This window comes from Leucopleurus acutus, assembly GCF_964270905.1.
Source record: "Leucopleurus acutus genome assembly, chromosome: 12".
Taxonomy (NCBI): Eukaryota; Metazoa; Chordata; class Mammalia; order Artiodactyla; family Delphinidae; genus Leucopleurus; species Leucopleurus acutus.
In genome coordinates this window covers 62,460,187-62,472,572 of record NC_139154.1, presented here as the reverse complement: position 1 = coordinate 62,472,572, position 12,386 = coordinate 62,460,187, and the positions used below count along the sequence as shown (strand labels likewise).

Here is a 12,386-nt window from a genome sequence, read left to right as displayed (position 1 = left end):
CCGTGAATCTGTTCTGAAGCTAGGCAGTCTTTATTTAAATCAAGATGTCCTGTGAGCCAGAGCTCCCTGTCCCCTTAGTAACGGCTGATGTCCTGGACTCTGAAAGCATCAGGTTCTTTGTGATCCCCCTTTTATCTCCTTTGCTAAGAAGAAACAGTAACTCCAAAATATACAGAGAGGTTCAGTGTTTGTTTTTAGAGAAATAATGGTCTTTAGCCACTGAAGTGTTTTTCCTATTTTCATCTGAAAGTCATTTTAGTTATTTTTATTGTTTTAAATATTGCTTCATGGGCTTCCCTGGTGGCGCAGTGGTTGAGAGTCTGCCTGCCGATGCAGGGGACACGGGTTCATACCCCGGTCCGGGAAGGTCCCACGTGCCGCGGAGCGGCTGGGTCCGTGAGCCATGGCCGCTGAGCCTGCGCGTCCGGAGCCTGTGCTCCGCAACGGGAGAGGCCACAACAGTGAGAGGCCCACGTACCACAAAAAAAAAAAAAAAAAGATAAATATTTCTTCACTTGATTTTTTTCCTGATTGACTTGATGGTCTATTTTCTGTCAAGGGAAAGGTAAAAATATTAGCCAAAAATTATGATTTTTTTAAGTTAACAATAAGTGGATTATGCTTACTGAAATTATTGATTTAAGAACTATTAAATCCTTTTCAATAATGATTTTATAATAGAAACACTAATTCATGTTAGAATTTAGCTTAAAGTATGATTTTTGTTTCTTGAAATGTTAACTGGAAACATGTGAATTTTGTAGTTTTTAAATAGCACAGTGGTGGTCTTTGTTACTGTGTTTTGATCCAAGAGTAATCTTTTCCATCCTTAGGGTCTTATGACAGCAGAGGGGCTCTGGGAGCTTTGATGGCTTGTCTACGAACAGCTAGAGCTCATGGACATCTTCAGTCTGCAACTGATGCCTGGAGGGACCTTGTGTCCAGTGCAAGAATAAAGCAAGGCTTAATTCATCAGCACTGCCAAGTAAGTAAACAAAATAACTGGGAATTCATACATGCGGTAGATCCCTGATTCATTTAACAGTGCGATATAGAAGCCCCTACATTATGCCCAGCACTGTTTTAAGGGCTCTATAAGAAGGATGAATAGAAAGGGAAGAGTATAGACATTGCACTCAGGCTGTTTAAAGTTTAGTTGAGAGAATAAGGAAACCTGCCTAAGACAACTGGAAACTCTTAGAAGACAATGCAGATACAAGTGTACCTTTATGCATAAAGACTGGGGGAGCTTAGAAGAGATTGATCTGAGTATAGATGGTGGTTGAGTAGGAAAGTGATACATGTGATCTGAGGAGGGGAAGCACTGGCGCCTACTCAAAATGGAAGGACACAGTAAACAAGGGCTGAAGAGTAACTAAAGACATCGTTTGGCAGGAGTGGAGTATTTTGTCCATTTTATGGAAGCCTCCAATGCTTGGTTGAAGACTTCAGATTTTATCCAGTTGGTAACTGGGAAGCAGAGCCACTCTGCCTTCAGCCAGGAAGTGGCATAAATGGAAACAGATATGAGTTTCCAGAGTGGGAGCAAAAAGAAACCAGTGAGATGTTCAAGACAGTAATTGGAGAGTGAGATGATGTGGTCCTGGGGCAGAGTGGTCACTGAGAAAAAAGAATGAAGTTGAGCATTACTGTGGAATAAGAATCTCTAAGATTTTTGACTTTAATAAAATACCCAATTTACACATTTAATAAAATAATTTTATAGGAAATAACCACAGGAACTTTGGGATTATGGAACCTTTCTGAAGTACACATGGGTAAACTGAGATTTACCTTCCCTCCCCCCCCACCCCACCTTTGGTAGCCTGTGTAAATAATTAAACCCGTCAAGTGGTTTAGGCTTTGCTTATTTCATTGAAAAATTAACATTTTATTGCTTGGTGTATTTTAGGTACGGATCGATACGTTAGGCTTGCTTTGTGAAAGTAATCGAAGCACAGAAATTGTTTCCACAGAAGAAATGGAGTGCATTCAGTTCTTTATCACATACAATCTTAACAGTCAGTCTCCAGGAGTGCGGCAACAGATTTGTTCTCTTCTTAAAAAGGTAAAATTTCTCCTCAGAAAGTGTAGGAAAGTGGTGAACTTTGCTCTGGAATTATTTTTAAAAAGAGCCCAGATCCGAGGAGAGTGTGGGAATAAGGGTCATGGGATTGGAGTACCACAGCTCTTCATGGCCCTTCTGTGAACGCTTTGTTCTGTGATTCCATAAAGTTCATATTTGGGGTTAAAATCCAGAGTGAAAAGTCCTTTCACTTTGGTGTAATAAGTCAGCCTTGAACTCTTTTTTTGAAAGGAAAAAAAAAATCTAGCACTGGAGTTTTCAGGGTATAAGGTATTTTAAGAAAACTTTAGTAAGAGGTGGAAGGAGGTCTTTGTATTTTTATTGTTCCTGTAAGTGCCTCAAGAAATAGTCATTATTGAATAATTTAGCTTGAATTAATCACCTGATACACTTCTAGGGTGAAGAGTGGGTAGAGAGTAGAAGTGAGTATATCATCTTTAGGTTCATGCTGACCTAAAGGAAATAGAACTGTGGCTTTATGACTGTGGATTCTGATTTGCAGTAATATTTGGTTTTTGGTTTTTAAAATGTAAAGGTTAATTTTCTGTTGAGTTTAAAAACCAGTATTCCCCTTCCCTGACGTTGTAGTCTAAAGAATTTAGAAAGTTCTTCCTTTGCCTTTTAAGCTGATGTTTAAGGTTAATGTGGCTTATGTATGCTTCATTTTTCTTCTTCTCAAAGTTGTTTTGTAGGATACAGGAAAGTTCTCAGGTACTTTATAAACTGGAACAAAGTAAATCCAAACATGAACCAGAGAATGAGTTAACCAGACAGCACCCTTCTGTATCTTTACAGCAATATAAGGTAGGTGATAAATTTCTAGATATACAGATTTTTAAGAAACCTAAAACAATTTTGAATAAACATTAAAGAGAAGTAAATACTCTTGGTGAATAGTATTTCTGTGCTTTTTTCCTTCAAGCTGGGTTTTACATATTCCTTCTAGTGCTTTGGAACTTCTCTTAAGGTAGCCTGAGTTGCGGAACCTGTGCTGGACTTGAAGTCTGTTATAGAATAACATTCTGGGAAAACTGGACAGCTACAGGTAAAAGAATGAAATTAGAACACTCCCTAACACCATACACAAAAATAAACTCAAAATGGATTAAAGACCTAAATGTAAGGCCAGACACTGTAAAACTCCTAGGGGAAAACATAGGCAGAACACTCTGACATAAATCACAGCAAGATCCTTTTTGACCCACCTCCTAGAGAAATGGAAATAAAACCAAAAATAAACAAATGGGACCTAATGAAACTCAAAAGCTTTTGCACAGCAAAGGAAACCATAAACAAGATGAAAAGACAACCCTCAGAATGGGAGAAAATATTTGCAAATGAAGCAACTGACAAAGGATTAATCTCCAAAATTTACAAGCAGCTCATGCAGCTCAATATCAAAAGAACAAACAACCCAATCCAAAAACGGGCAGACAACCTAAATAGACATTTCTCCAAAGAAGATATACAGACTGCCAACAAACACATGAAAGGATGCTCAACATCACTAATCATTAGAGAAGTGCAAATCAAAACTACAATGAGGTATCACCTCACACCAGTCAGAATGGCCATCATCAGAAAATCTACAAACAATAAATGCTGGAGAAGGTGTGGAGAAAAGAGAACCCTTTTGCACTGTTGGTGGGAATGTAAATTGATACAGCCACTATGGAGAACAGTATGGAGTTTCCTTTAACAAACTAAAAATAGAACTACCATATGACCCAGCAATCCCACTACTGGGCATATACCCTGAGAAAACCCTAATTCGAAAAGAGTCATGTACCACAATGTTCATTGCAGCTCTATTTACAATAGCCAGGACATGGAAGCAACCTAAGTATCCATCAACATATGAATGGGTGAAGAAGATGTGACACATATATACAATGGAATATTACTCAGCCATAAAAAGAAACGAAATTGAGTTATTTGTAATGAGGTATCGGATGGACCTAGAGACTGTCATACAGAATGAAGTAAGTCAGAAAGAGACAAAACAAATACCATATGCTAACACACACATATATAGGGAATCTAAAAAAATTAAAAATTGTTCTAAAGAACCTAGGGACTGGACAGGAATAAAGACTCGGACGTAGAGAATGGGCTAGAGGACACGGGGAGGGGGAAGGGTAAGCTGGGACAAAGTGAGAGAGTGGCATTGACATATATACACTATCAATTGTAAAATAGATAGCTAGTGGGAAGCATAGCATAGGGAGATCAGCTCGGTGCTTTGTGACCACCTAGAGGGGTGGGATAGGGAGGGTGGGAGGGAGACACAAGAGCAAGGAGATATGGGGATATATGTATATGTATAGCTGATTCACTTTGTTATACAGCAGAAACTAACACACTATTGTAAAGCAATTATATTCCAATAAAGATGTTAAAAAAATAGAATAACATTAATGAGCTAACCTCGATGTTTTACAGCTTATGTGAGCCAGATGAATTTAGTACTTTAAAAAAAGGTAATTGGCAGCCCTGATTCCTCCACCCCTCCCCGGGGTAGATGACTGCTGCATCTGAGTGTGTTTCCCCTTTCATCTAACATGATTTAACAGTAGCTTGATGTTTGTGACTCCTGGCCCATGGTCCAGTTACAGAGCTTCCTCTCTATCCTGTTTTTTGGAGTGAACTTGAAGAATAGGACTGGATTTCAGGCCACCAGGTTAATGTCATGGTTGGATCCCCAGTTATAGCAGCTCCAGTCTGGGCCAGGGCTCAGCGTGACAACCTTCAATTTCTGTCCCATCGGAACAGAATGAGCTTTCACTGGTTTCTTACTCCAAATCTTTCCTCTCAGAAGCAGATGCTTATTTTCTCCTAAGACCCAGATAGAGGACAGAGCTCATCTATTTTATTTCATTTAGGGAAACAAGTATAATAAGTGATATATTGGAACCATGCTATAATTACTACCTACTAAAGGTTAAAAATCATCTAAAGAAGAACATTCCTATACAAAGCTGAAATCAGCTTCATCTTCGTAAAATCTCAACAACAAAAGATGAGAAAGTCACAACCTAAACTTGAAGGACATGATCAGTAACAATTCTGCCACTGACTACTTGGCTTACTTTCATGAGTCTACTTAGCTATAAGTGGGATAAGTAACCTCTGAAATGGTTGGTTTTGAGGATTAAACAAGAAATGTTCTTTGCAAACTCTAGATCACTCTAAAAAGCCTTCCTGGGCATCATTAAAAGTAACTAGAGTATAGAGCATTTACTGTGTGTGTGTAACAGTTATGTTTTAGCCCTTTTTAGATCATTGCTAGATGATCTCAGAAACACCTTGCTTCTTTTTGCAGGGGATAAAATGACATTTGTGAAATCTCAATTAGAGATTAGAAACTCAATTAGAAACACAAAACTGATTTTGTGGTGTGACATTCTGAATTTTCATGTATGCGTGGTTTCTTCGTTTTGCTTATGAATATATATTTTTTGAAAACTAGTCCTTTAGAGTCTTGATCTGAGTCAGTCTCATAGTTCTGATATTTTCTCCCACCTGTAGGCTCTTGTGGCTTTTGGAGGTTGCAACTTCGGAACTGTTGTATCATCGTCATTAGAATAGTGGGTGTCGTGTGCGGTGTGTGGTGGACTCAGTGCCAGTCAACAGACTAAGTGCTGGGAGAAGAGAAGGCTATGAGTGGGAAGAGGTGTCTTCTAGTCTAGTGAAGGAGGTTATTTCATACTCTAGTATAATAGAGTACTTAAAAATATGTTAGCTAGAGTACTTTCAAGTATAAAATGCTTTAGATCCGTGTTCTCCTTTAATCTTTAATAATGAAACTGTGAGATGGGCATTATTATCCTCACTTAACAAGTGAGATAAGTGAAGCTTGGAAAAGTTGCATGAGGAAACTATCCAAGGGTCCTCAGCCAGGAAGTGGTAGAGCCTGACTACAATCTATATCTGCTCTGGACAACCAAATCGGAATAGTGTCTTCCCTAGTACCAGCTTGAGGGAAGGCTTGGAGGTAAGACAGTACAGGGAAAATTTGGAGAATGGTGAATTCACTAGTATGAATGACATATAAGATACTTGAGGGACAGAGGATTTTTTTTTTTGGCCACGCCCCACAGTATGTGGGATCTTAGTCCCCCAACCAGGGATCAAACCCATGCCCCTTGCATTGGAAGCACAGAGTCCTTTTTTTTTTTTTAACTCTTTGTTTTTTAAAAAAATATTTATTTATTTATTTGGCTGTGTCGGGTCTTAGTTGCAGCATGCAGGATCTTTCGTTGCAGTGCGCAGGCTCTTTCTTGCGGCGTGCAGGCTTCTCTCATTGTGGTATGTGGGCTCTAGAGTACACGATCTCTCTAGTTGTGGCACGTGGGCTCTAGAGCACTCGGGCTCAGTTGTTGCAGCATGCGAGTTCCACGGCATGTGGGATCTTAGTTCCCCAGTGAGGGATCGAACTCGTGTCCCCTGCATTGGAAGACAGATTCTTAACCGCTGTACCACCAGGGAAGTCCCCGGACAGAGGAATTGAATAATGGGAAATGAGTTAGAAAATCAATTTGGGGATGGGTAGCAGAGAGTTTTGAATGCTAGGCCATGGTATCTGGAAGCCTCACCAAGGACATTAAAAGGGACTAGAGCATATATTGAGCCCTTACTATGTGTGTAGTACAGTGTGTTCAGGACATAAATGTCTAAATTGTGGTTCCTGCCTCCATTGTGGTTACAGTCTGGTTGAGGGAAAGAACAACTATATCTGAAAATACAATTGACAGTGCAGTTAGGATAAGATAAATCCTAAAGGATGAACTTGTTGCCATTTAATGTGAATACTATACTACTCATTTATAATTAACACTAGTTTAACTGGGATATTTTCAATAACTACCCTATTCCTTTGAAACCCAATAGAATTAATAAACTAGTAAACTCTTACTTAGGGCTTGTAAGGGCCTACAGGATAAATCCCCAAGATTGTATGTCCTTAACCAAGGAAATGAATGCAGGAATCCTATCTAAAGATGGTTGGGACTAGGGCTGCTTCTATGCTGCTTAGTTACAAATATATGTTGTCAGGGCATAGCAGTGTATGAGAGGCTTGAGAATCACAGCTTTTCCTTATATGTTTTTCCTTTGGTCTTATGGAGAAATTATTATTATTTTTAATTAGAGGAAGAAGACTTTATCCTGGATAAACTATTTCCCACATTGCTTTTTTTATTGCATTTTACTAAAAGTTTTCATTTCTAATCATTTGTATAAACAGAAAGGTAAAATAGGAGTCTCAGAGAGGCAAATAGAAGACAGTGGAATAGCTAGATCTTTGTCATGAAATATGTCATTATAGCCAGATACCAAGTATTTATCAAATGTATCGAGTAGTATATATTGGATATGTCTTTGGTCATTTTAAAACTTTAAAAAAAAGTATATATACCTTTGATGCCTGAATGCTTCTGGTGAAGAAAATCAATATTAATACAACTTTAACACAAGTCAGGGCAGAATGGATCATGTTTTCACCAGAAAAATGTTTTTTCTGGTCTGGACTACATTTAGAATTGTACTTTTTGTTGTTGTTGTTTTTTTAACTTAAATCAGGTATAATTGACATAATAGTTTCAGGTGTACAACACAGTGGTTAGACATTTGTATATATTGGGACATGATTACCACATTAAGTCTAGTTAACATTTGTCACCATACAAAGTTAGAAAAAGTTTTTTTTCTTAGCAACTTTCAAATATACAATGTAGTAGTATTAACTATAGTCACTCTACTATACATTACAGCCCATGGCCTATTTATTTTATTTTATATCTGGAAGTTTGTATCTTTTGACTCTATTCACCCATTTTTCCAAGTCCTCCCCCACCCGACCCCTGGCAGCCACCAGTCTGTTCTCTGTATTTATGAGGTTGGTTTTTGTTTTTAATTTTTTAATTCTATATAAAAGAGAGATCATTAAGTCTGTCTTTTTCTGTCTGATTTATTTATCTGTTTATCCATCCTTGGACACTTATGTTGTTTCTATATCTTGACTGTTGTAAATAATGCTGCAGTGAACATGGGGGCACACGTATCTCTTTCAATTAGTGTTTTTGTTTTCTTATGTACTTCTTGTTGACTCTACAAAGATAGGGTTCACTGAAGTCATGAGCTCATGGTCAAGGGTGCCAATCTGAATTGTCAAGCAAGTGAACAACTAATATTGTTTTAAAAAATCTTTTCTCTCTAAATTAGAAAAAATATCACTCTTAAGAGTAATAGTAGTGATACTTTCAAGATAACCTATTGTGAGTTAGCTCAATTATATTTACTGTAATTTTTTTTTTTTAGAATTTCATGTCATCCATTTGCAACAGTCTTTTTGAAGCATTATTTCCTGGCTCTTCCTACCCAACTAGATTTTCAGCTTTAACCATTTTAGGCTCAATAGCTGAAGTTTTTCCTGTGCCAGAAGGTAAGTTTTCAATCATGTTTGGAGAAAGTATTTGTTTTCTTGCAAAACATACTTTTTCAATATTTTGTTTTACTTGAAGTTTCAGGTTTGTTGTCTTTTGTTTAGATTCTTATCGAAGGTGTAAGTCTCATTATATAATTCTTATTTGGACATAATTCAATTTGCCAGTAGGGGCATAAGGGAGAGAAACTTTACAGTGACTGTTATTTGCTGACCCGAAACTAGAGTTTTCATGGATTATGCTTATTATGAGATGAGTTGCTGCCCTCATTCCCCTAATTTGTATGTTGCTATTTTAGGATAGTGCCCAATCTGTTCTCTAAGTTTAAAAAATTAAAATAATAATAGTTTCTCTTATGTATAACATTCCTCAGTGAGTCTCTGTGGTTAAAATGTGGTTTCCCTTATATGCTGTCTGTTTCATAAGTCTGAATCTGGTTTTGGAAAGACAATATAAGGATGTCATTTCCAGGCATTCTGGTTTAATTATACCCTTTGTATCTCCTCCGTGGGGTACTCAACAGGATGAATATTTAACTTCTTTCTTTGCGTTGTTTTATTTTCCTTTTTTTAAAATTATTTATTTATTTATTTTTGGCTGTGTTGTGTCTTCATTAATGCACACGGGCTTTCCCTAGTTGCCGCGAGCGGGGGCTACTCTTCACTGCACTGCATGGGCCCCTCATTGCAGTGGCCTCTCCCGCTGCGGAGCACAGGCTCCAGATGCACGGGCTTCAGCAATTGTGGCTCGCGGGCTCTAGAGCACAGGCTCAGTAGTTGTGTCGCACAGGGCTCAGCTGCTCTGCAGCATGTGGGTTCTTCCTGGACCAGGGCTCGAACCCGTGTCCCCTGCATTGGCAGGCGGATTCCCAACCACTGCACCACCAGGGAAGCCCTTATTTTCCTTTTTGACAAGAAATGATTCTTTTTATCTCCATACATGAATGTATGTGTATTTTAATGATGATTTCTTGTTTGTGTTCAGTCTTGCTTGACGGTGGACAAACAGGAAAATGTACTGCTGCTCTTTTGGAGGGAATGGCCAAAGGACCAGGAAACTTTATAGTTGGACTTTTTTTTTTAGTTTAAATTTTTAGGCAAAGTATAATTTTTTGGCAGTTATTTGCTGTTAATACAGACTTGCTTCATTTGAAGAAAACCAGTTTTTTCAAGTTTTTGTTTTGAAAAAGTTAAAACTAACAGCAAAGTTTCAAGAATAGTTCAGTGAATAAACAAACAAAGTTTCAAGAATAGTTCAGCCATGAACCCTCTACTTAGATTCGTAAGTTATTTTGCGATATTTGCTTTACCTCACTGTTTCTCTCTCATTAATTTTCTTTCTTTAAAAAATTTATTTTATTTTTGGCTGCGTTGGGTCTTCATTGCTGTGTGCAGGCTTTTCTCTAGTTGCGGAGAGAGGGGGCTACTCTTGGTTGCGGTGTGTGGGCTTCTCATTGCGGTGGCTTCTCTTGTTGTGGAGCATGGGCTCTAGGCACATGGGCTTCAGTAGTTGTGGCACTCGGGTTCAGTAGTTGTGGCTCGCGGGCCCTAGAGCGCAGACTCAGTAGTTGTGGCGCACGGGCTTAGTTGCTCCACGGCATGTGGGATCTTCCTGAACCAGGGCTCGAACCCGTGTCCCCTGCATTGGCAGGCGGATTCTTAGCCACTGCGCCACCAGGGAAGCCCCCTCATTAATTTTCTAACCATAACACAATGATCAAATTCAGGAATTAATGTTGATACAATGCTGTTATCTAATATACAATCCATATTCAAATTGTACCAGTTGTCCTAATAAGTGGCTTTTTGTAGAAAAAATTTTTTTCCCCACAATCCAGGAACCAGTCTAAGGTCACACATTGCATTTAATTGTTATGCATCTTGAACCTCTTTCAATTTGGAAATTTTCTTATTTCATGACATTAACATTTTGGAAGAATGTATCTCAGTTTGGGTTTGTCTGATTGTTTTCTTATGACTTGTTTCATGTTATGCATTTTTGGCAGGAATACTGCATAGGTGATATAGTTTCTTTCTCAGGGCATGGTAACAGGAGATACATGATGTTAGTTTGTCCCATTATTCTTGATAAATTGGATCACCTGATTAAGTAAGTGTAGTAGGACAAAAAATGACCTCCAAAAGAAACCCGTACCAAATCCTTAGAACTTGTGAAAGTGAACCTTACTTATTTAAACCTTACTTATTGGGCTTCCCTGGTGGTGCAGTGGTTGAGAGTCCGCCTGCCGATGCGGGGGACACGGGTTCGTGCCCCGGTCTGGGAAGATCCCACATGCTGCGGAGTGGCTGGGCCTGTGAGCCATGGCCGCTGAGCCTGTGCATCCGGAGCCTGTGCTCCGCAATGGAAGAGGCCACAACAGTGAGAGGCCCGCGTACCACAAAAAAAACAAAAAAACAAAAAAACAAAACACCTTACTTATTTAGGGGTTTTTAAAGATATGATTAAGTTAAAGATCTTAAAATGAGATAATCTTGGATTATCTGGATGGGCCTTAATGCCACTGCAAGTGGCATTGTAAGAGGGAGGCAGAGGGAAATGTGACAAAAAGAAAAGGAGGAGTCATTGTGACAGTGGTGATAGATATTGGCATGCTGTGGCTATAAGCCAGGGAATGCTGGCAGCCACCAGAAGCTGAAAGAGACGAGGAATGAATTCTCCCTTAGAGACTTGAGAGAGAGCATGGCCCTACAGACACCTTGATTTCAGACTTCTGGCTTCCAGAACTGTGAGAAAATAAATTTATGTGGTTTTAAGCCACCAAGGTCATGGTAATATGTTACAGCATCCACAGAAAATGAATACAGGAATACCCATCAGTTTAGGGAATTTCAGTGGTACTACAACTGAATTTAGAAAATAAGGTTTTACCTGAGAGTGATTGATTATCCATTTAACAAAAAGTTTTCTGTGCATTCCTATATTTATAGTTAACACCTAGCTGTATGGGAAATATCTAGGCTGAATTATACTGGTAATTTTTCAATTGAGAGAATAGTTTAATATATTTAAATATACTTTAAAAGTGAAAAACCTGTGTCATCTTTCTAATGAATGAGTCATGTATAATTGGGCAGTGACTGATGGCACAGTAATGATGTTAATTAAACAACTGGGAAGTAATGTAAATAGAGCAAACCATACTGTACCCATTAACTGTAAAGGAGGCTAAAGAAGCATGACTGAAAAATACAGGATAGGAAATGTAAACTCATTCTTCATCTTTATCTCAAGAATACTAATGTAGGTTTTTATATTATTTTATAGAAAGACTGTGATTTGGGATTAGTTAAAATGGCTTTTGCCTTTCCTCAAGTGTGTCCTAGTTCAAGAAGAATAAGCCACATACATCTTTCTCATTTGGAATAAAATGTCACAATATTCATGGTGAAAAATTGGATTCCACAATTAGATTAAAAGGGCTTGTTCAGGGCTTCCCTGGTGGCGCAGTGGTTGAGAGTCCACCTGCCAATGCAGGGGACGCGGGTTCGTGCCCCGGTCCGGGAAGATCCCACGTGCCGCAGAGCGGCTGGGCCCGTGAGCCATGGCCGCTGAGCCTGCGTGTCCGGAGCCTGTGCTCCGCAACGGGAGAGGCCACAACAGTGAGAGGCCCGCGTACCGCAAAAACAAAACAAAACAAAAAAAAAAAAAACGGGCTTGTTCAACAAATAATTTATTTAGTGCCAAGGATACACAGTATACAAAACAGAGTGCTTCCCATTTTAGAGCTTAGACTTTAGTGAAGATAGACAGACTAAGTCAGTCAACAAGTGATACGTAGAATTTCAGATGGAGATAAGTAGTATGAAAAAATATTTCAAGAAGAAAAGTGCAGGGAA

At 38.8% G+C, this 12,386-nt stretch overlaps 1 protein-coding gene across 6 annotated transcripts in view; it reads left to right on the top strand.

Annotated features, from left to right (window-relative positions):
• Window positions 1-12,386, top strand: part of THADA (THADA armadillo repeat containing) — a 312,415-nt gene that overhangs the window by 24,405 nt on the left and 275,624 nt on the right. For 5 of the 6 annotated variants that reach the window (XM_082851642.1, XM_082851643.1, XM_082851641.1 and 2 more), the window contains 4 exons: window positions 834-985; window positions 1,913-2,068; window positions 2,768-2,890; window positions 8,405-8,528. In XM_082851642.1, coding sequence (XP_082707768.1) covers window positions 834-985; window positions 1,913-2,068; window positions 2,768-2,890; window positions 8,405-8,528 — 555 coding nt within the window. Of the gene's footprint in view, window positions 1-833; window positions 986-1,912; window positions 2,069-2,767; window positions 2,895-8,404; window positions 8,529-12,386 lie in introns of those variants that run through there. The other variant, XM_082851644.1, reaches the window with a different exon arrangement.